The sequence below is a fragment of the Lasioglossum baleicum genome, chromosome 9 (assembly GCF_051020765.1).
Source record: "Lasioglossum baleicum chromosome 9, iyLasBale1, whole genome shotgun sequence".
NCBI lineage: Eukaryota > Metazoa > Arthropoda > Insecta > Hymenoptera > Halictidae > Lasioglossum > Lasioglossum baleicum.
Genome location: NC_134937.1, coordinates 14,315,366 through 14,339,167, shown reverse-complemented (window position 1 = coordinate 14,339,167; position 23,802 = coordinate 14,315,366). Strand labels below are relative to the sequence as shown.

General features: G+C 43.5%; 2 protein-coding genes across 5 annotated transcripts in view; one reads left to right on the top strand and one right to left on the bottom strand.

The window, feature by feature from the left end:
- Positions 1–23,802, top strand: part of LOC143211916 (uncharacterized) — a 353,326-nt gene that overhangs the window by 163,387 nt on the left and 166,137 nt on the right. The gene's annotated exons all lie outside the window — the stretch shown is intronic.
- Positions 8,333–12,861, bottom strand: LOC143211917 (juvenile hormone esterase-like). Its single transcript, XM_076430047.1, has 11 exons — positions 12,702–12,861; positions 12,378–12,587; positions 11,887–12,027; positions 11,657–11,816; positions 11,390–11,575; positions 10,198–10,409; positions 9,929–10,085; positions 9,719–9,831; positions 8,936–9,083; positions 8,732–8,864; positions 8,333–8,669 (listed from the first exon to the last, which is right to left on the bottom strand). The coding sequence occupies exons 1-11, from the start codon at positions 12,825–12,827 to the stop codon at positions 8,468–8,470; spliced, it is 1,788 nt and encodes a 595-aa protein (XP_076286162.1). The 5' UTR covers positions 12,828–12,861; the 3' UTR covers positions 8,333–8,467.

Here is a 23,802-nt window from a genome sequence, read left to right as displayed (position 1 = left end):
CCACCGGTCCGCTAATCCGAAATGTTATTTGCTTTATACTCGCGGAAACATTTCGCCCATAAATATTCATGCAACCACTTGACACTGACAAAATCATCGATTTGCACACCGCGCTAATGACTTTTACCACCTGGGACACAAGTTTCACCGTGTCCGGACCATTAAAACCAACAACTCCAATGCTCGCCGATATACTCGCGAGACGGTGCACTGAAAACGGCAGGAATCGTTTAAGAATCTGAGCGCGAGATACGCGAATAAATCGTGCCGGTGGTTCCGTAAGATTCCCGAGTTGAATCGGCACGAATCAATCGCGCGGAGACAGAGAGAAGTATCGAGCGCGCGGCTTGTCAACTTTCCACTCCGATAAAATCTCGTAATCAACATCGGCGAAAGGCTTCCCTTCAGGTGCGTCGTACATCACCCGGCATACTCATAATAGCCGCGACCATGCTCAAGCTAAGTATACAGCGCACCTTCGCGTATGGAGAGCAGGTCAAGTGCGTTTCTCGGTGTCCAAGAACGAGCGGATAACGCGCGCAACCTTTCACGGCGCTTCCTCGCTCGGGGCGGTGCTCTGGCATTAGAATCATCCACCGGGAAAAAATCGAAATGACTTGATCGAGGCCACGGCTGCAATTTTGGAAACCTCCTTTCTGCTCCAGTTATCCCAAACAACTCTGCTTTGCTTCACGGACGCTCGAGATTCACTGTGTCTGTTGCGCGGTTTCATTTTTGTGGAAAATGGTTCGTCAAGTACGAATTTCAATCCTTCGTCAGACTCGTCATGAAGATTGTAAGAAAGTCTAACAATTATGACTAACAAAATAAAATTTGATTCGTTTGTAATTAATATTTAAGCATTAAAATAAATGTAGCCATAAGAAAATGTAAATATTTTCTTTTCCTTTCTACGACATTTTTGGGGATAAAGACATTTTAATCACTGTAACTTTAAAGAAAATGGTACGGCAAGGGTTAACTCGAAAATTAAACATTTCTTCCGATCTATTATAGAATAATTCCACTCTATATTAATTCTTTTCTTTGTATGAATATGAAATTGTAAATGTTTGGTAATTGATTAGATACCGGCACATTTAATAATCTAAACAATATTTTTAATAATGGTACAGCAACTTTTTCTGAGTCACCACTCGAGTGCTAGGGGTTCAAATAAAATACGAGATAGACGGAAGAAAAATGAGAAACCAGTTCAGAATCAGCGATCCTGCGAAGCAAGGTAGCCAGATTATTTCCACCGATTTGTACCGATTATTTGCCGGGATTCGAGCGGTTTCGCACAATGCAGCCGCAGGGTTGCAAAAGCTGAGATATTGGCCGGAAGAGAAAATCCGCACGCGAGGCGTAATTGCGTTCTATCGCGGGGGACGACGGCGACGAGCGACACCGCGGGATCGATTTATCGATCGGATCGATCGATCGGCGAAATCTCTTTCGCTTTCCCGGCGTGTAACCACTGCGCACGGTTGTGGACTTCGTCGCGTGGCAGCAGTCACGACGATCCTTTTCCACATTGGTCCCCGAGCAATCGAAGATTACGATCGTATCGATCATTCTTTTTCTCGTGTTTGTCGCGCGTACACCGCGCTCGAGTTTCACCGTGAATGTCTCTATCCACCGGTGGTCGATGGCAATCATGAAACGTTGGACTAGAGAGAGAGAGAGAAGAGAGAGAGGACATCGCGGTATCATTAAGCAATTATTAGCACTGTTCTGATTGGCGGTCGAGTGCTACGGTGATCAAGATACATACACAATTTCATGGACATAAATTGTTCATTGACCGCTGATCACTGGCATCCGGTTGTTTGACTACCTGTTGACCAGAGAGTTATTAAATTGTGGGCTTCCTAGCGGCGGTTTTTGCGAGACGTTCGTTATCTTTGCGGTACTCTGTGATCCAGAATGATCAATTAAGTGATGTTATGCTTTTTGAAAGATGGATAGTAAATTTTCTTTCAAATATTTTTTCATTGTTTCTACGGGTCAGAATGGACCCGCGTCGCACAGTGCACCAGAAACCCATCTTTTTGGACAAAAATCTGCCGAAAGCTCAGTTTTTCATCGATTCAATTGGAATTTTTTTTTAAATGTTCGTGAAGGACTATACTTTGATGACGTGCTGCGCGAAAATCGTTAAATGTCACAATCGAGAGTCCTCATCTACAAAGCCCAATAACTCCGATACTTCATCCGCCCATACCATAAATTTGCATGTCCAAGCTGAGTTGCCGACCCTTCTTAACCCTAAACCGCAAAATTTTAAACTGTAAAAAAATTTTTTTTAAAATAAATTTTTATTAAAATTTATCCATGGCATAGACTACCTCCATCTGTTCATAAGGTACTGCAACATGGAAGTGAAGTACTTGCTACATTTGAACTGCCAATTGGTTTGTATTCAGAAGAGCCACAAGAGGCAAATAATAAAGACTTCAGGAAATCAGAAGCTGAAAACTCCCGAATGTGTTGCCGCAAAAAGACAAATATAGATATTATACGGCATATGTTATTATCATCCGATCCACTTATAAGCTCTCTAAGAATAAAGAATGGCAATCACAAGGAAGTTCTTTCTCCAGAAGCGAAAACGCTGCTGTTGGATCCATAAATTAATGGTAAGTCTCATAAGTGCCGAATGTAATTCTATTCAATTGGTAATTCTCAGGGCCAGATTTACAGTTTAAAATTTTGCGGTGTAGGGTTTAGGGTTAAGAAGTGTCGGCAACTCAGCTGGGACATGCTTTATGGTATGAGCGGATGAAGTATCGGAGTTATTGGGCTTTGTAGATAAGGATTCTTGATTGTGACAGTTAACGATTTCCGCGCAGCACGTCATCAAGGTATCTTCGCGAACATTTAAAAAAAATTTGAATTGAATCGATGAAAAACTGAGTTGTCGGCAGACTTTTGTCGAAAAAGATCGGTTTCTGGCCCACTGTGCGTCGGTCCGAGAAAGGGCTAGACGATCCCAGTGGAGCGATTTGCCAAGCAGCGCACGGAGACGACGCATTATAACATTAAATCTCCGCGAATCCTTAAGCCCCCGTGAGATCCTTCCGGGCTCTCGTCTTCGTCGCACCACCCACGTGGCCGGAGCTGTCGAGCCACCGATCCTTTTCATCCTAAACGAGCGATTCAAAGCTCGACGTAAGGTAAATCCCCCGGCATAGTCACGGCGAAGTCGTATATATTTCGCGTGTAGCACATGCTCGCGCCGAGTGCCCGTACTCCCTTACCCTCCTCGCCGTTCTTCCCGGGGCCCCCCTCTTGTGCCCCTCTTGTGCGCCGTGTGTGGTCCTTTTATATAATTTGTTCCCGGTCTCCTCCTTCTTCTTCTTCTCTCCCCGGCCTGTCTGCGTGCGCTCCTCTTCCCGGACGACTGCGTTACGGCACTTCTGCGAATGTTTGCGAATGTTTGCGAACGTTTGTTCCATCTTCGTCCGGAACACACGGTTCCGTCAACGGGAACAATGGCCGGAATCCTGTTCCGCTTAATTTCGCTGAATGATCACCCCAACAACCACCAAAAGCGTCGTGCATTGTCTTTTCGAGACGGCAAAGCAGAATTTATTTTAATGTCGTAGATATTCTATTTTGTGATTTCTCTGACGTTAGCAGTCACAGCCAAAACATTTCATTCCGCGTAAATGCTCCTAACTCGACCATAAAATTTAGAGCAGAGCCCAACGTAATTCGCAAAATACACAATGAAGATCGCGTGACGCAACAACGCAAGAAACTCGGACGAGGTGGATACGATAGAAGCGCGGAGCTTCGTTTATAACAACCCGAAGAAGTTAGCGGGCAAAGCGCAATCTCTGAGGCACCAGCTGGACTCAACCATCTGACAAAACAACCGAGTCTAATTTCTCGGAACGCGATCGCCGAGTAAACATTGCCGCGGTAATTCTGCGAGTCGGTTTTATCGCGCATTCCGCCGTCAGTCGGTCAGGTGAGAAACAGGCGATTCACCTTGCGTCATTAACTCCGTAATACACTGCGATACCATTCAGCGGGAAAACAATAATAGCGGACTCCAAAAGCCCATTCTTTTTAGAAAGAATTAAACAATTCGCAGAATCTAGACTACAATTGATACCTCCAAGAATTTCTTCGGTTTACAATGTCAGCGCAAACCGCAAGATTTATGGCAACCCCTCGAAACGACCACGGAAAAATCGTTCCGGGTTCCCGGACGGCTGCGCCTGTGTGTGTGATGATTTACGATAGAATCGCGACGAGTATCGATTACTCGTTGTGACGGCACTCCGCTCTGTTCCCTAAAGAGGAGCATCGTCCACGTCCACTTTCGCCTTTGCCGGCATGCAAATCGCTCTGTAACCGAGGCCCGGGGACCGGCATTAGCGGTATTACGGTTTTCTAAATGCGCCCGCTCGTAATCTCGGATTTAAGTATCGCGTAATGATACTTAAAAGTATTTTTCCGGCGGAGATGGGTTCCCACAAGGAACACCTGCAATTACGGGCTATTACCCGCGGCTCGAGAGTTTGTTTCGCGGGCATGCTCGCCAAACGATTTTTTGCCAGACTGCCCGGAGGGTGGCCCCCAACCATGGGGCCTCGTGAAGCCCGCGGTGGCCCGCACCGAAACGTTGACATTTTCACGGCCCTTTTTGAAACTTCTGTGCAAAAGTCTGGCAAGCTTTCGATATGAAAAATGTGAAAACGTTCAAAAGATCGGTGCTGGCTCCAGTGGGAGGATTTTCGCGGATCTGCGGAGGATCTTTCACTCGGTTAAACGTGAGAGGCCCCGATCGCGGGTCCCATGGGCACGGATCGGTCGCGTGGGAACCGGTCGGCCGTTCTCCCGCCCTTCTTTTCCCCGTTGGAAAATTGAATGGTACGAGAGGACGCCGATCGATCGTTAGACGACCAATCGTTTGCCGCTTTACGAATCGGCCGGTGAAATGGCTCCGATAAGTGCACCGATAACGACCGGTCGCGGGGGCCATCGTCTGCACGCGTGCACACCTTCATCCACCTCCTCTTGAACCTCTTTGTGCGCCTAACTTTCGGGCCCATCATTTTATAGTTCGAATGAAAATTATGAGTAGAAAGCGGCGTGTTCCCTAGCGTTTGACGCGAGCTTCGCGCGGGTCGATGGAAATTGAGGATCGGGGCACGTCGAGGGCCCCAATTTGTTACGTGTTCCGCGGAAATCGTTATCCCCCCCGGGCGCCACGGTGCGATCGATTCCCGACATTTTATATTCCGCTTGATCCGCTCCAACATTTATTGATCGTTAAGCGATGCCAGATAAATGACGAACCGCGTCAGCGCTGCACTAAGTGTCGTTGCGGAGGAGCTTTCTAATATCGACGTTGGACACTGATTGTTTAATAAAGATTTAATCAGACAATTTAAACGTTTATTCAGTCAGACGATCCCCCTGAAATTTTGCGTGCATTATATTGCAGCATAGTTAAAAATGGTCTCAGCGAGAATGCTCTGGGAGGAAGCAGCTTTCTAGGAAGCGACGGCCGAAACAGTTTTCAACTTTCTACCGCCCCGAAAAATAAAAACGCTGCTCCGAAGGAGAAAACAGTGGCCGAGCATTTTTCTTTATTATCCCCCGATTTTTGTCACTTTCATCGCCGCTACCCGTCTAGAGAGACGGTCCGCGTCTGAAAGAATCCGCTGGTGAACAGTCTCGAACCCGCTCGCTCGCGTGCGAGCAGCAGGATTTCTCCCGCATCGAATTTATCGCACGGCAGTATTTGCACTTAAATGGGAAGAGGTTAATCGCGCGTCGCCGACCTTTCCACGACTTCTTCTTCGGAGCGGTTTCCGCGCGAAAAGCGCTCGCTCACCGTGCGCTTTCAGTCGCGAAAAAATTCTGCCAGGTGCATCGCACTGCTCCGCAACCTTTACCACCCGGGAAATCCTAAAATTGAAAATTTCAAGATCAATTCCCTGCTTCTAATTCATTTAATATTTGCAATGCTCTTTGTTTCATTGAAGTTTTAAAAAACCCGTCGCCGGAGATAGTGGACGATACTTTAAACAGTTCGCTGGAGGATCTCCGAATCGAATTTCCGGCTCGTGGTTCTTTCTCGCGAAGGTTTCCTTCTAATTGTAAGCCGCTTTCCCGAGAGACCTCGCGATCGTTCGCCGATTGATAGCGGCGCGGTAACCAACGTAATTGCAGCGTTAAATTCATACGTCTGTCGGAGGTCGGGACGGTAATTGGTTTATTTGCACGCGCCACCGGCAGTTCTCGCTTCCCGGTGATTTAAGTGAACCGGTTTTCTTGGAAACGAGCCGTTTCGGGTGCTCATCAGATGCGATCCGTGGATCGTTGCGTGAAACCTTGCGTGGAGGCTGTGTTTGTGATCTCTCGATCCGCTTTTTATCGTTCCCTTCAACTTTGCACCGAGAGAAACTCGATACGAATCTCCAGAAAAATTAGCCGGAAATCCTGCTACGAAAATTTCAGTCACATGACTTTTTAATAGGTTTTAAAAAAATCTAGAACACTAATGGGAAAAAATAAACGACCCTAGAGGGTTAAATACAGTGGCAATTCCGTTATCGAATAACATCGTCCCGAATAACATGTTGCACGCGTTAGACTCATGCATCATTCTCCGATTAACCGAATCGAGCCGCCATAATCACAGTTCAGCGCGCAGCAATTACACGAGCGAACAATTTAATTGATACACTGGGATTGTTTCAATGAGGCCCGACGCCCAGGTCGGTAAACGAGATTTATTATATTGTAATAGATCGAGGCGGTGAGTCCGATTCTCATCGATCCTCTTAATTCATTCGCGTCGAGATACGATACCGCGGAATGAATGAATGAGTTTTCATCAATCGCTGGAACAATCAATAGCCAGATATTCACGGCGAAAAGTCGTCGAACACGTGGATGCGATCGGTATGCAAACCGGTCGTAATTCATGCTGCCGGTCGGCGCGCTTATGAGTGCCCCCCGCGGCTTTTATGCGCGCGGCGTTTGAACAATGAAAACGGCTCCACTGAAATATTGTAATGGTGGACCGTGATGCATCGGCGCGGCGCCCTCTGTTCTCACGCGTTGCAGGATCCTCGATTTTCGCGTGACTTACCGGAAGTATCGGCGCAACCCGCAATATCGCAGCCTCCCGACGATCGATCATCAACTTCCCCTTAATCGTATATTCGACGATGCTCCTCGGTCTCGTTTTCTTCCGTCGAAATTGCTACAATGTTCGCTTGAATGTTTAAAGCTGAAATGAAGCTTGTACATTTAAAAAGACACGCTTTAAAGTCAAAGCACAATCTCCAGGCTCCCGTAATCACTTAAAACCCGTCCACACCGAACCAAGCGACTTTACCGAAGCGATGAAAAAAGTGAATTTACGAGTTCCATTTGCGACGTTCGAAAACCATCGTCCGATCGAAGAACCAGTTGTTTTCACAAATTCCACCGACGGTTTCAGAATTTGCAACGCGTCCCCATGCCCAAAAAACGAGATGACCGCGGAACAATCCGAGAGACGCTTGCTTTCTCCGAGTGCGAGTATGTCCAGCCGGTAATTAACGGGACGAACAATATATTAGCGCGTGGTCCGTTGCGTAATTGCTTAATCATCCCGATTCGATTTCTTCTTCCGCGGCGCGTTCGAGCTCGCAAAGGCTGTTGCGCAATGCGCAATTTCGCGCGTTCGACGCATTTCTCTCGTGCCGCCGCGCCGCGGGTACGTGGACACGATTTCTTTCCTCGCGGAGCGGATCGAGAGCCATCCCGATTATGCAAAAACAATTATCTTCGGTCACGTATAAGGAGCGCAATTATTAAGCCGGTTAAACGGCAGTCGGCGCGGTGCAGAGCAGTGCAGAGCGTTCTTGCGAAAGCGGCGTAAAACATCTCGCGAGTTCTCTCTCTCTCTCTCTCTCCTTTCTGTTGCGTCAGCTCTCGTTCCATCCCGATTTTTTTCGCGACCGGTTTTCCTGCCGCGATAAAAAATAGGGCCGCTGGAATGACGTTCGTGACACCGTTCTTCGCGCTCCTCGCTCGTCGCTTTCGAGGGAACAGGTGCCGATCCGAGACACTGAAAAGAAACCCGCCGCGTGCTGCTACAAATAAAAATTAGATGGATCAGCATCTGCGTTGCCATCGTGAGCTAATTCTGTTCTTATCTCTTGCTAGCACTTCGATACGGAATAAGTTACACTCGATTCTTATTGAATAAAAATTAGCTGCCTCTGCCAGGAGAAGAGCTACTCGCGATTGTTGGACGCAATGGAATTTTTCAGATACGAACAGAACGGATTAAAAAAGTGTTTCATTTCTGAAATATGTTGTTCTTGTGCTTTAATTACCAACAACGAGATTTTTAACAAAATCCTCGCTGAAATGATAGTCTCCTTTAAATACAGTCATTTTTCTTCTGTAACTCTCATCGCCGCTAGTCGTCTACAATACAGAATCACTATTGGTTGGTCTGTGCACGATATACACAGCGAGTCTTGAATGGTATCGTCTGCCGCTGGTATTGTTCTAATGCTTTAGCATCCTCAGATATATCTGGTGGTTGAATTTTATCTTCAGCGTTTATATTCATTTGTAATCCACGTTCTCCAGACTCTTGCCAAATTATGTTCGATGGGTTGTCGTCCCTTGGAGTGGGATTTCTAGAGAACCAATAAAAAACAAGTAGGAAAATTTTTATAAATCCATGAAATCGTGATCTTACCCGCATTTCGCGAAGTTAGCCCACATCGCAGACACCTTCGTTCGGAACACGTTGACGGGATCATTGGGATCGGTAGGTTCGCGAGTCATGGCAATGTGGAATACATACTGCAGGTCGTCAGCGTGAGAAGTTCCTGTATCAAAAATCATTTCTTATTATAACCATCTTTATCACAGTGAAAATTTAAGAAATCGATTGTCATACCGTTCAAGTTTTCTCCATTTTGTCTGTGCAAGGCGTACGGAGAATCATAGGTAAAAATATAAGAATAAATTGGCAAGTTTCTATCTTGCTCCTGAATTACCCTGCGGGTTAGGTCTTGTGGTGCTGTGTAGTACCAGTCAGTCAAGAACTGTGAACGAGAGAACAAGAAATTACTTACAATTCTATTAATATCTATAATTTCTCTTTGTTCAGAAGACTTTAATTAATACAAAGATGTAGTCAGTGTTGGGCAATAAATAATTATTTAAATAACAAGTCATTTGTTATTTGGATATTCAAATAAAAAGCAAAAATAATTGTTTATTATTTGAGCAAGTATAAATAGAATTATTTAAAATAATAAAGTTAATTGTTATTTACAAATATAATTTCAATTATTATTTGTATTGACAAATAATAAATTATCCGGACGGGCCCGACCACTGGCGGTATACGTGTTCATTATACAAGAAATAAGAGAAGACCAAAAACTATTTATTTTATTTCCACCTCAAACCAAATAATAAATAATCTTTTATTTGCAAATAAGAAATAATGAATAGATCACTTTTTTTGAATTATTTAAATTACTATTATTTAAATAAAAAGCTCAGTTATTATTTGCAATTAAAATAACACTTTTATTTATTATTTAATTATTTATTATTTAAAGTAAAATTTTCCCAACACTGGATGTAGTGCAATAAATAGACTACGGATTTGATGCATTTGCAATAAAAATGAATGGGAAATAGAGAACAGATTTAATGAATTTCCACTCACCACAGAGTACTCCTTGGCTTTGCCTTTCATGAACCTGTCAAACACGTCCTGATCGATATCTAACAGTCTGTCAAAGTTTGTCCAAGTATCATTTAGAGTGCCTGTGTAGCCAGCTGTAACATGCAAATATAAAGTATGCAATCAGTATTGCCCTGCATATTTAACGATTGACGTTGAGTAGACGAAAACCTGATTTGTTCGATTACTTACGTCTAGTGAAACCAAGAGCTTCCTCCTTGGTGTGGCCCATCATGATGGGCACCTTATTGAATCTTCCAGTTTTGTACAATGTTAATGGACATTCTGTCAAGAACGCTCTATCGCCTGCGCTCTTCAACTCTTTAGTTGGTCTGAACGGTATACTGAGCTGAAATTTCCAAAATGATTCAATGAATTTGTCCCAGGTTTAGTTTTCCATTCAATTTATTCTCACACACTCAAGTTTGAGTCAGACAATTAAATAGAAAGTACAATTTTACCGTTTGTGTAATTTCATCCATATACTGGCTGCCATTCACGAGATCCTTCGCAGGTGCATTCATATAGAATTGCAAAAGTGCATCCGAGTCCTGCGCGTTGTTTCCAAGGAAGGAAGCCAGCTGTTTCGCTTTGGCCATTGTTTGCTCGGGTGTGTGGTACGCCCATGGCGCCAATGCTGTGCCACTCATGGCAATTGCTCTCACGAACAATCCTGATTCAAGGAAAAACAGCAACATTAAGAAAGACAGTTCACATTTTTATATATCACCTAGAATATTTTCGGCTCCTTCTATTAGGTTGTTGCAAATGAAATGGCCGTTTTGAATCTTTAACATAAACTTTTATTTTACAAGCTTTATTCATATTCCACTAATTGAAATAATTTCCATCGACATCAATGCACTTCTTCCATCGTGATACAAGTGCCTGAATGCCTTTCTGGTAGAAATCTAATAAACGTGAGGCAATCAGTTCATCAAATTCTTCTTTGAATATTTTTCCATTCAAAAAGACATCTAGGTGCTTGAAAAAATGGTAACCAGAAGGTGACAGGTCAGCCGAATAATGAGGGTGAGGAAGAACTTCACACTTCAACTTTGCTAATTTTTTTACTGTTTCTTTCGCAATATGTGTTTCGCAATATACGTCTATTGACTAATGCGGACTGTTGAACACGCAGTGTGTGTTTTTCGTCCATTATATCAATTTCCTGACAGTATTTATCAGCAATTATGGTTTCACGTGAATACCTTTCAACTATCTGTTTTAAATCTAAATCTTTAATAGCTGCTGGCTTATGACCATTTTCCAGATTTGTATCTCCGGAACGAAATTTTTCAAACCAACGCCTTATGGTCCGATCACTCGCTATACCTTCACCGAAAGCGGCATTTATGTTTTCTGCTTCAGACGCAGTATTTCCAAGTTTGAATTCGTACAAGTAAATTATACGAATTTCCTTTTTTTCCACGGTGAACGAAAATCGATTTTGAATTCATGTACCAGATATGTACTTTTCAAATTGTACAACTTCAACCTCATCTGTCGTGGAAAAATTAAACTACAAAGGCGGGAAGTTTCAAATGTGAAAAACGGTCATTTCGATTGTAACAACCTAATAGATTCTGTAAATATTCTAATTTGTTTGGAACAATTTTTTAATTTCCTTTTGTAAGGAAGATGTTGGCGTACCTGTCGACATCGGCGACAATATATGGAAATGAACTAGCGCACTGCCAGCACTCTCCCCGAATATCGTCACTCGTCTCGGATCGCCACCGAATTTCGCAATATTCTGCTGCACCCATTTCAGAGCTAGAATTTGGTCCTTTAATCCTGCGTTGCCCAGCGCCTCCTCTCGAGACAGCGACAGGAATCCTGCCACGACAATATAATAATTAATAAGAATTGAAGAATCGAAACAGAGTAAATCACTTTATCGAATTTCTCAATAATTACCGAGTGCGCCGAGACGATAATTGAAGGTGACCACCACAACGTCCTGTTCTAGAAGCATATCTGGCCCATAAAATGCAGTCAAAGATGATCCCGCATTGTAGGATCCACCATAGATCCACACCATCACTGCCTTTCTATGCGTGGACTTCCCAAACGAAGTCTGTCCAATAATAAATATTTAAAAAATATGAATTTCATAAAATTGACGAGATTTTTATGATTATACTTACAATAGGACTGAACACGTTCATGTACAAGCAGTCTTCATCCCCCACGTATCTGTTACCGCCAGCTTCATCGATTTGTGGGCACGCCACAGCGTCCGCGGTTGCGTTCAACGTATTCCGCCATGGTTCCGCTGGCACCGGCGGCTATAGTGACAATAGACAATTAATAACAGAGCTTGGACTGTGCCAATCCCTCGGCTACTGTTCACCGCGCATTTCCAATTCAAATGGCGTTGATCATTTTTTTCATTCTATGATTTAATACTGCCTTCGCAGGTGCTTTTGTCAAACAGATTGTATCAAGTCACAATCAATGTCACGATCGTAAAATACGAGTGACTCGAGATACATAATCATAAATGTCAATGTTCTACATGCACAGGGTGATTCTGGGAACTGGGACAAGTTACTGCTCTTATTTTAAGTAAAAATATAAAGTTTTTAGTTAATGCTCTTTTTTCAGTAAATAACAGAAATTTATTAGGGAGCTTTACCTGGTATCGAAGGTTTCCGATGGGCGGTTTTGCGTAAGGAATGCCTCTGAAGGATGAGTATGGCTTCGCTTTCAAGAAAGTAGTCTTCACCTCACCCTGTACTGGTCCTGAATTCGTGTGGATCACTGGCGTTAGGGCACCGAAACATTCTGACGAGAGTAGTAAAACAGATAAAGCTAAGAGATGCTTCATCTTGATGACACCTCTTTCCTGCAACAGTGAATTACGAAAATTTGCACAATATGTCAAGAAATTCACCACTGCAATTGTCACAAAAAATTACAAGACAGCTCCTTTTCACACTAAAAGTCAACGAGGTCCCACCTGCAGAATACCGTGCAGTCTGAGACGACAACCGTTTTTCGTGAGAGGATCGACTGAACAGCACTCGTTGAGGAAACTCGCTGATATATATCGCGACTGGGAGTCAGCGTGACAGACGTGAGTCATACTTCATTGTGCCAACAATGTTGACAGCTTGGGAAAATCCAATACGGCCCGTAGGCGAGCACTTGATAACCTCGATTACGAAAGTGGATCCGTGGCACGCAACGAAAAACGTTATCTCGCTTTATTTTCCTGGTTCGCGGTCAATTTGCATTCCGATGACAGTGCCTTTGACAACTCCCAAGATAGTGGCTTCACGGCTTCACGTTTCAACGAACCGGTGGCTATCTTGTAATTTATGCAAATTGGTCAATTGTTTAAACGCGTGCTTCGCGGAACATGAATTTATCAAGGTGATACCAAAGTGGGCTTTATTCTAAGATCTGAGACTGTTATTACGTGGAATAAATTATTTTTTTGGTGTTTAAATTGTCTAGGATGGTGTTAAACATTTTCTTAAGGATGTTCTGAAGGTATATAAAAATGCAACAAAATTTTTGAAAATTTGACAATATATAATTCTTATTAAATTAATGCAATTACCAAAGTTTGGGTTCGATTCACTGCACCGTTTAAGAATTATAGCAACTTAAAGTTTGCACATTTTAACACGTCTTATCCATAAGGAGAATTCATAAAATTCATCTTCAAACCCTATTTAAACCTTGAAAGAACGCAATTAGAAACTCCAGTTTTTTTATATATGTATAGTAAAAATTATGTAATTAATTATGCTCAAAATTTATTAGGATTCACTAAACAGTTACAGAGCAAAAATTTATAAACTGTTACAAAACGTCCAATTTATCGTGTTGTCGTGTTTATTATCTTGGACTTCAAATCAGAGGGTACAATTATTCGCAAAAGTCACTTATAATTTTTTATAATATGAAGACAATTTGATTAAAAAATAAATATAACATGAAATTCACTGATTGAACGAAAGCTTTTTAAATTAATCTATTTTTTTAATGCAAAATATACTCAATGGCTTTCATTGCCAATATATTGATAGATTTCGAATTTCTTGTACTTTTGTCTTCCATTGTACCTCCAGAACATCCTTAAAACTTGTTGGAAAATATTTTGCAAACTCATGACTTTATTAAAAATCCGATTACCAGGATAAACTCAGCATTAAAAAGCCGCCAGATGTTATTTACTAAAATTTACCTTATTGAGCATGAAACAATTCACATATTGATTGTTGTCTAACAGCTGCATTACCCTGATAAGATACGAATAAACTAACATTAATAGGAAAACATCTCTCGCGGTCGCGAGGTATAAATATTAGCTGAGATGCTCTCAGACCTGCGCAAATATTAACAGCACGCCGTTCGTGTCCCAGAATCAAGGAAACCGTAACATTTCATTGCAAGAAACGGTTTCATTGCGGTTAAATCCAGAAAAACAGTTCTTAAATTAGCGTATGAGGAAAACTTGTGGCTAATTATTCCGCAGCGATTACAAAATGTTCCGTTTGCGTAACCACAACAACAACAGGCAGGCAAATTTTCCGTATTAACGATCATTTTCTTAGATCAGTATGCTATGTCAGTATTTGCTGTCGGATATCGAGGAGTTTTAACAACGTCCCATACTTTTTTTTTAATGATTTATTTACAGATCGCATCAACATCAAGGTCATTAGCGACCACAAGAATTATAACATGTAAATTACAAATTTAGATCCTTATACTTAGAACTAATTACAAGTACATTACAGAGTGTGGTACATATTGATGGATTTTAGAAATGTTATGACTTGTTTGATATTCTTATTAACCTTGAGGCATTCACTTAATTTGCTCGGGATAGCCAAGCGACATCTTTGGAAGGAGAAAAGGAGACGGTACAGTATGAGATGTTCCAATCGAAAGTGGAGTTTGACATTGACTATGGTGATCCAGGTGGTTCGAGAAGACGTCAGAGTATGTAGGATTATTGGGAGACGAAATCAATTTAGCAGCGTAAGTTAGACAGAGCTGTTTTCTCCTAAACTCCAAGGGTACAACATTACTCTCCGCCAGGATACTAGAAATACATCCCATACTTGTTTACACAAAATTCGCAGGCTAGCCAGCATTCAGGGTCACCGAAAAAAAAACTATAGTTGACGAATTCGCGTTCGGGGAAACGATAAAGAACGCAGATGTATATAGTAATCAACAGAAAGCCACCGGCAGAGGTACGCCTTTCCACGGTCCCAGTGACACAGGTTTACGACTGGCGGCCGTAAAACGGCAAATCGATTATCGCCGGCAAACACTCCCATGAATCGGTCGTTAATTCCGATATTCCGATATTATGGCGCATTGTACATCTATTATCTCGGTTTCGCCGAGACCGCGATCGTTATCGGCTCGGAGTACTAGCGGTTCGTTAAATTAACAATGAATTATCGCGCTAATGTCCACGATTTTCTCAGCTGACTCGCCATTAAAATGCAGGGGAAAAGTGCAGGCCGTCAATTATCGTAAAACTTTCCTATAAATTGTTTAACCACCGACAGATTGTTTTACTGTGCTCTAAACTACCGTTCGCTGTTTATACCTAGCACAATCTTCGGTCTGAATTGTGCCTGTTTCGTCGAGTGTCTTCATTTTAATACTTCAGAGTGATTTAGGTGAGATTGGTCGAGGAAATGTTTTCCAAGATGATTATCATGGAATAGGTACTGTTTACTGCGTGCCTTTATTTTAATAAGCAGGTAATTTTGCTTGTAAATCAAACACACGAATGATGGAAATTATATCATTGAATGATATTAAATATAGATTTTTATAAATTCACTCAAATGTTTTCTTCAAAATACGGCAGAACTTTCCCCCTCCAACCTAATATATTTAGAATATTTTGGAATATCCTCGAATCAATTAATTACAATACAATTAATTACAATTCTTTCTTTAGACCACACTCTGAAAAATGTAGAATAAAATGACAGAACGTTATCACAGTGTTCGATGTAAATGTTGTGCTACATAGGAGAGGTAACTACATGAAAATGATCGGCAAAAGGCTGGTGATCGCGGCGATGTCCAGCGTACCGAAACGGAAGCGTTTAATTAGCCGAGGAAGAAGAAGTTTATTACTATATTTACAGTGGTCTTCAGACATCTTCAGTTGTCGATCACAGGGGTTGAGATGTTGCTCGACAGGCTCGGAGGCACGAGAGACGTGGAAGAGAGTCATCGAAAGACACCTGGCGTACCGAAAGAAGATCGTACTTACACACAAGCCAATGATCTATACCCGGTGCAGTCGGAGGCTTGCACCCGAAGCGATGCATCTCAGGCTGGTTGCGTGCCATTTGTTATTACCTGTGTCGTCCTGCCGGTGGACTCCAGGCAAAAACAGGGTGGCGATCTCTCAAACGATCATCAGCACGATGAAAGGAGTTTCATTATTCATCGATCCGTCTCATGGGGACACCGTGCAAGCAGAATAGGTGGGCCTACAGTTAATGATTCAGCGAGGGGAACCTTGGTGCTCGATGGAATGCAGCTAACAAGATGTAAATAGCATTTTCGAGGACGATGGAACCGCTTGCTATGCCCAGTTTCGTGTTCAACTTGCAAACTGATTATCCAAACGTGAAAGGAGACGTTGACAAAACACTTGGACAGATAGCCTGTGTATATTGAATGAAATACTCGTGTGACACTTTGAGGAAATTAATATATTCTCTCGGTTCTGGAAGATGATTTATGAATATTGGAAGATATTTAGAGCATACATTCGAGCCAATAGAGAGAAAGTGCAGAAAAAGATAGCAATAGCCCGTGGTGCATAAAAATAAAAAACTGTGCAACAAGGAGTAGGATCGTTTTACGATCTTCAACTGGCGGCATGCGCCTTGCGCCCAACATGACCAATGTTCGCAGGGCTCATTAATCTTTGTTGCATTCATTAAAGAAGCAGTAAACCACTCATTACTCGATCTTCATGGCGTTCTTGATGCGTGTATCCCGGGGTGATCCCGGTGGCAATCTCTCGTTCTAGAGTATCCTGCAAGTGGAGTCAAGTTGAAATCCTTAAGCGACATGATGAGCATCGGCCATCTTCCTCTTCCCAGAACCTGGGGCTAGCTTCTGCAGATACATACACGCACCTGAACAGTCATTACGAACGGTTGCATCCCTATCACGTGAACGTTCTACCTTCCTCTCAAGTTCCGGGTTCGATTATTGCTTCAATTATTGCTGTCGACGTATCGGTAATCCTTCGATTGGTCTCCGAGACTGGTATTTCACTTTCCTGTTATTGAGAATCCATTACATGTTGGAATTCCCGTATGCTCGCGGTGCAAGGACGTTTCCGTTTCAGTACACTCTAGTTACCTTGAATGGTAATGTTGCTTTAAGGAAAATTCAGAAATGGAACCTAGAATGTTATATTTTGTGGGCAGTATTATTTCTGTGCTTTGGCTAGATAAATGTATATTATCTCTCGAATTTTTTTTCGTCTGTCTCGATAAATAACGATCCAATACGAACCCGTAGCATCATAACAATCCAATAAAGATCGCGATCTAGCAGACCGATGTCTAGACACCGGTCACCGTCTTCATTTCTCTATATCTCGTCGTCGTCTGCCCGGGTCCAGCTCGCAACGAGATCATCGATATCTCTGGGCCGCGCACACCTATGCAATTATAATAATTGTACCGCGAGCCGATCGCGGATACACCGCCGGTCATAATTAATCACGGCGCGGCGGTTCGAGGAACATGCGTCGATCCGCGACAATTAGAGTGTCACGTCAGCGAAACGGAACGGGACGATCTAATTGGCTCCTGCAGGAAATATCGCAGGTGAATATGTTCTCGCGGTGAAATCCTCGGCTGCGCGCTTTATCATCGTTTAGGTTCGTGCGTGACGTGCGTGACAACTTCTTCGAGTTCTGGAATTTGTATAGGCGGATCTTCGCGCAAAGTAAAAATGTTCCGCATTGCCTGCAGCAAACAGGGATCAAAGATTATGCAAATTCTTATTTGATAGAATGTAGTGCGATTTTTATTAACACTAAACCTACCACGAGGGGTGAAATGACCCATTTTAGATTTTTCATTTGACAATTATCGACATTGTAAAGGTGTTCTCATGGGAATTTATTGAACATATTTTTTGACTTCAGTACATATTATAGTAAAAAAATCGCACAAAATATAAATAAATTTATTCTTGTTATTTTTATAATATACTTCTCAAAAGAATTAAGGGATCACCTCTGCGAAACCGAAAAATTGCTACAAGTTTACATGATCATAATTCCGGCCTTAATTCTTTTGAGGAGTGTACTATACACATCAGTCACTTTTGATGGTCGGTAGGTTCAGTGTTAAAAATCCATTAAAAATAGGATTTCATTGAATTCTATTTTCTTAAAAATTCTCTAAAGAATGAAAATTGCATAAACCTCCCCAGTCCAGTAATTAGTACGAGAAATACAACTAGAAGCTCCGAACTCGCTTCAACTTGGCCATCGACTATATTTGGAGTTCGCCCACTATCTCGGTAGTTCATAGGGGAAGTTCGAGTAGAGGTTAAAGTTACCATGAACTTAGTAGGATGCAGACGGTTCGATAATCAGTGGCAGGATGCGCCTGTCTAGGGGAGAGCCAACTCCTCGTCGACCAACAAAGAATGTCGATAACGAAATGATTGGCAGTCTGCTAATTAAGCGACGCAATTTACTTGGCCGCTCTATATTTAGCAAGCAACAATCTACGAGTCTCGCAGCCGGTCATCCATTCGCGGGAGCTTGCCTCTCCATGGAAATCGACCGTGAGGCGGCTGAACTCTCTGTCGTTTCCACAGCTGGCCACCGCTTTCACAATCCTCTAAACACTCGTTCCCAGGAGACAATGTTATCTTCCGGTCCTTTCCGATGTCTCGAAGAAAAAGAATTCGACAGCGCGATAAGAACTTTAAGAACAAGATCTCCGGCCTGCGAGATTTCATTTCTTGATCAAAGACTCGACTTTGCTTCTCCCGAACCTCCGTTTCTAATAAGCACTTTGTAGCTGGGGATGTCTTCGGCTAAAGTATTAGGTTCGTGAGAAGCAGATGGCAGTGGCGTTGCCGTCCCACTGTGAGAATGGTTATTTTATTGTTTCATTCAAGGTTTAGATACTTGTCATAATTGTTGCCGAACCAGTCGCTTTCGTTAGCCAAGTTGAACGCTCCTCGAGCACTCGCGCTTTTGTTGGCTGCGAGCAGCTTTTCGCTTTCGAATTTCGCCAGCACTCTCCCGTCGTCCCATATTGCCAAAGACTTCAGGTGCAAGCTGGAACCCGAGTAAACCAGGACCTGTCCGAGTCTGTCGTGTCTCCCTCGGACCTGACCTCGCTGGCCTCGCCCCTCCGAGGCTGGATAACAATCGCGATAATTACACCGTGAGAACGATAATTGGCTGGCGGGCGCGTTGCCCCTTTGGTCGATCAGGCTAATCTGCGCGAGTCCCCCGTCATATTTTCATGAAATGTCACATCAGATAATGGGGCCGAGTTGCGCGACCCGGAAAAGAATCGAACGTTAACACACACACACACACACATATACAGAGAGAACAGCGTTAAATCGCACGGTGAAATTGCGAGCCGATCGCGATTTCGTTGCTCGATCCTCGATCGATCTCTGACACGGGACCCAGCTATGGTCTAAAGATACCGATCGAGGCAACGAGAGACCCGACGACGACAATGTTGAAAGTTGCCACGGGAGGTTTTCTTTCGCGAGCCGCCGGGAGACTCGTGTCCAGTTGTTATCTGTCACTTGTGAGAACGCTGTTTATGATATCTGATCGGTCCGGGACGCGGTGTTGCTGTCGCGTCGTTTATCTCCGCCGAATGATGGATGCCCGTGGAATTGCTAATGTTCCCGCCGGTTTTCTCTGCCAGAGAAAACTGCTCCTTGGATAGAGGCGACTCGGATACGTGTGGATGCCAGCTGGGAGCACCGGGTGTCTCGAGACACCTGATACCTGTGTCTTCGCGGATGAGATACTGGAGCTGTAGCTGAAGTTGTTGGATCATGATGATCGATAGGATTTTCGAGGGTGTGATGCCTGGCAGAGGGATTTATTGGAGTTGGTTTGCTACCTGGTGGCAATGAGGAGCTCCGGACTTCATCATTGTGATTGATAAGATTTTAGAGGGTGTGATGCTTGGCAGAAGAACTTGTAGCAGTTGGTTTGCTACCTGGTGGCAATGAAGAGCTCCGGACTTGATCATTGTGATTGATAAGATTTTAGAGGGTGTGATGCTTGGCAGAAGAACTTGTAGCAGTTGGTTTGCTACCTGATGGCAATGAGGAGCTCCGGACTTCATCATTGTGATTGATAAGATTTTAGAGGGTGTGATGCTTGGCAGAAGAACTTGTAGCAGTTGGTTTGCTACCTGGTGGCAATGAGGAGCTCCGACACTTGATCATTGTGATTGATAAGATTTTAGAGGGTGTGATGCTTGGCAGAAGAACTTGTAGCAGTTGGTTTGCTACCTGGTGGCAATGAGGAGCTCCGGACTTCATCATTGTGATTGATAAGATTTTAGAGGGTGTGATGCTTGGGAGGGAAACTTGTTGAAGTTGGTTTGCTACCTGGTGGCAATGAGGACCTCCGGACTTCATCGTCGTGATCGATCTTCCCACATCTCGCTTGATCTGAAAGCTTGTGTTCATCTTCTGGTACTCTAGATAATGTACATCGTATGGTAGCAGGTTTAATGGCAGTTGTGCCAGCTGGTGGCAATTGGCAGCTCCGATAAGCAATATGAAGAGCTCACACGTTGGGTTGATCGATCTTGTCCGATCTTAACTGATCTAGACGCTCGTACGTGTCTTTACGGATTCTAAAGGATATACATCATTTGATAGCAGGTTTAATGGCGGTTTTGCAACCTAGTAACAATAGGTAGCTTCTGTAAGAGACATGAACGATCATCTTGATCGATCTTGATTGATCTGAACGCATAAATGTATTTTATGGAATTCTAGAAGATATACACCGTTCGATAGCAAGTTTAATGGTGCTACTACTGTCTTAGTAGCAGCAGGAAGCTTCGATAAGATGTATGAAGATTTTTTTCGGAGTCGGTCGCTTGATCATCTTGATCGATCCCCGCCGATCTAAACGATTAGATGCGTCTTTAGAGATTCTAGAGGATATGCATCATCTGATAGCAGGTTTAGTGTCAGTTGTGCAATCTGTTAGTAATGGTGGTTTTTGATGAGGTTCCCGATTTTTATGATCTATTTGACAATAATGATGAATGAAACTGTGCAGTGGAAAGACAATCTTCTTGACATTTGAAGTGAAAACGTTTCATCTTAGAACGTCTTCGAGGTGCTGCATTGTCGGCCAGGCTGAAAGGAACATCGAAGTTATGCTCTCTTGACGCGGCCGAAACCGCATTCACGATAATTTAATGATCGTTTCGAGAGAATTGACTTTCCTCGACGATCGACCGGTTGTATAATTCCCCGGGGAACCAAAGCCGCGACGATGATTAATTGGACTTGAAGAAATAGTCGCGGCCCGAGAGCCTCAGTGATTCCCTTGCGCGCTTATGTGAAAACGCGGTGGCAATAACTTCGACCAAATTGATTCCGCCGCGCGAATTCCGGTTCCCAGACTGTAAATCTACCTGTTGCGAATGTCAAATGCTCACACCGCGTGCCAATTGATTGCGACCTGGCGGCGTCTTTGCCCGTACACCTGCGCATGTCACGAGCTGGGAAATCTGCAATATTGTTTCTGCTGCACGTTTCGCTGCTTCCAGTCTACCAATCAGAAGAAAATAAATTTTCTCTTATTTCTCAGAAACAGCATGAAAGGGTTTAGGATAATATTTGGATGGCGGGTACAAACGTGTACCCGATCGTACCCGGTGAAACGCGACATTCGGTCGCACGACACGGTGATCGCGATAACAAGCAACGTGTTAATCGGCACCCGCGATCGCCTCGAACGGGACTCGGACTTATTAACTCGATACCAACGCCAGTGCCCGATGAATCGATCGTGATTCATGAGACGAATGCTCGAGAACGGTAGCCGAGTGTACGCAGCCGATCCCAGATACCTCGATAATGAATTGCATCGTCGCCTCAAATGAACCACCTTCTCTCTATCGATACCAGTTCGCGGTTAGCGATCACTACCTGTCGGTGATAGCCGAAGAGGATCCCGGTGATCGCCAGGCGATCGCTAAATGAAGCTGTCGCCTGCGATCCATCAACAGCTGGACGATCAGACCGAGCAATCAAACTGATCAGGGACTTAAGGAGGTAGACTCGTTTCTCCAGTATTGCAAGGTTGCAGGATGCGCGTTCTCATTTCTCGATAATACAAAAATGTTTCTCAGTAGTCAAAAGCGCTAGATGAAAGATCAATCTAAGGTGCAGCCGCTCCCAAATTTCATATTTTTACCACGCTTATATTAGCTTACCGAGTTGTAGTTGTTGTTGTTGTATGCGTCAAATCTTGTAATCGAATTTCAAACCACTTCCCGATGAGCTAGAGACTTGAAACTTTGAACATGGCTCAGAACTGGATGACAATGCAATATTAAAAAACAAATTTTAAAAAACTGTGCGTTCAGGAGAAAAAGAAATTTTCCATCCACGCTTTTATTTATAGTCACTAATGTCTAAAAAAATTATTTTCTCCTAATATAAGCGTGATTTTTAAAAAGTTTCTTTTTATATATTTTTTTTACGTTTACGAGTCGTAATTTGCATTATTCTGCAATGAAAAACGCAAATTACGCCTCGTAAACGTAAAAATAGAACTTTTTGAGGGCGATCGCGGCGTAGATTGATCTTTTATCTAGCGTTTTTGACTATTCACCTGGGGTAGCATCTCGATTCGAAGGAAATTGTTCTCAGTTTTTGAAAAATTAACACTATTTGCTTGGCAGACCGAGCCGCATTTTCCATCGCGTTTACTTCAATACTGTCTCGATAACTTAGACGTCTTCAACTTCGCCGGAAGAGACCTCTGTCTCGCGGCGGGTTCTTTCAGACGTTGCCGCACGCTTTAGAGTTTAGAGGCAACAGCTGCCATTCGAGCCTGGCTCCTTGGTTTCCTTCTACGGCGGGTTTCCCTTTTATTTACTCCCGGAATTATATGAATTAATATACGGCCGGCTGGCTGGCGGCGTTCGACGTGTACACACTTTCTCTTTTATCATTCCCGTTTAATTAGTCCGAAGATACACGCGACACGGCCGGAGAAACGCCTGCGCACGCGAGCCGTTCATTAAGTGCATCGCAAAGCGATCTACGTTTCTGACTCTCGTCCGCGGGGATACATGTGGGAAAGTAGAAGCGAAGAAACCCGCGGGGAACCTGTGTTTATGGTTTCATCAACGGCGGATTCGTTTTCCGAACGCCTATTACAGCCTCGAGACACTTGTCAATGGCCGTGTAACCGCGAGATGGAAATAAGAAGCTGTTCAGACGGAATGTTCATTAAGCGCTCTTTAAACGAGATTTATGGCACTCGAGCTGAGACCTCCTTTTTTCTCCGCGACGGGCAGCAAGAAATCCTGTGACAGACTGTCGTGTTACTCTAGCCAGACGATGAAGAAAAATAGAACTTAAGAACTACAAATGGCTGATACGGACTTTACGAATACATTTTTCGATGCGCGCAATCCCATCAACGTGGCTGTAATCAAAGGATATAAAAGACTGTTTGAAAGTCCTTTCAGCAAGCTCCTCGTGCGTCACTGGTCTCTCGCACCTGCCCCAGGTAGTTGCATAATTCCAGTAAGTGGAGTTTTAAATAATGTCGCGCGATTACTCGCAATTAGTGTCCTCGGAAAGTCCCGGGACGCGGTAATTAACCCTTGCGCAACCCTCCCGCGACGAATCACCGAAGATGGTGATGCACGTACCGATTAATATCTCGGTGAAATGAAGATTTGCACCGGGGGACAGGTGCTCGCAATCTCGTATTCAATGGCGCCGAGAGTTGTGCGGCCTGTCGTTTCATAACTCGAAGCCTTGGGAACGTTAATTTCATCGGA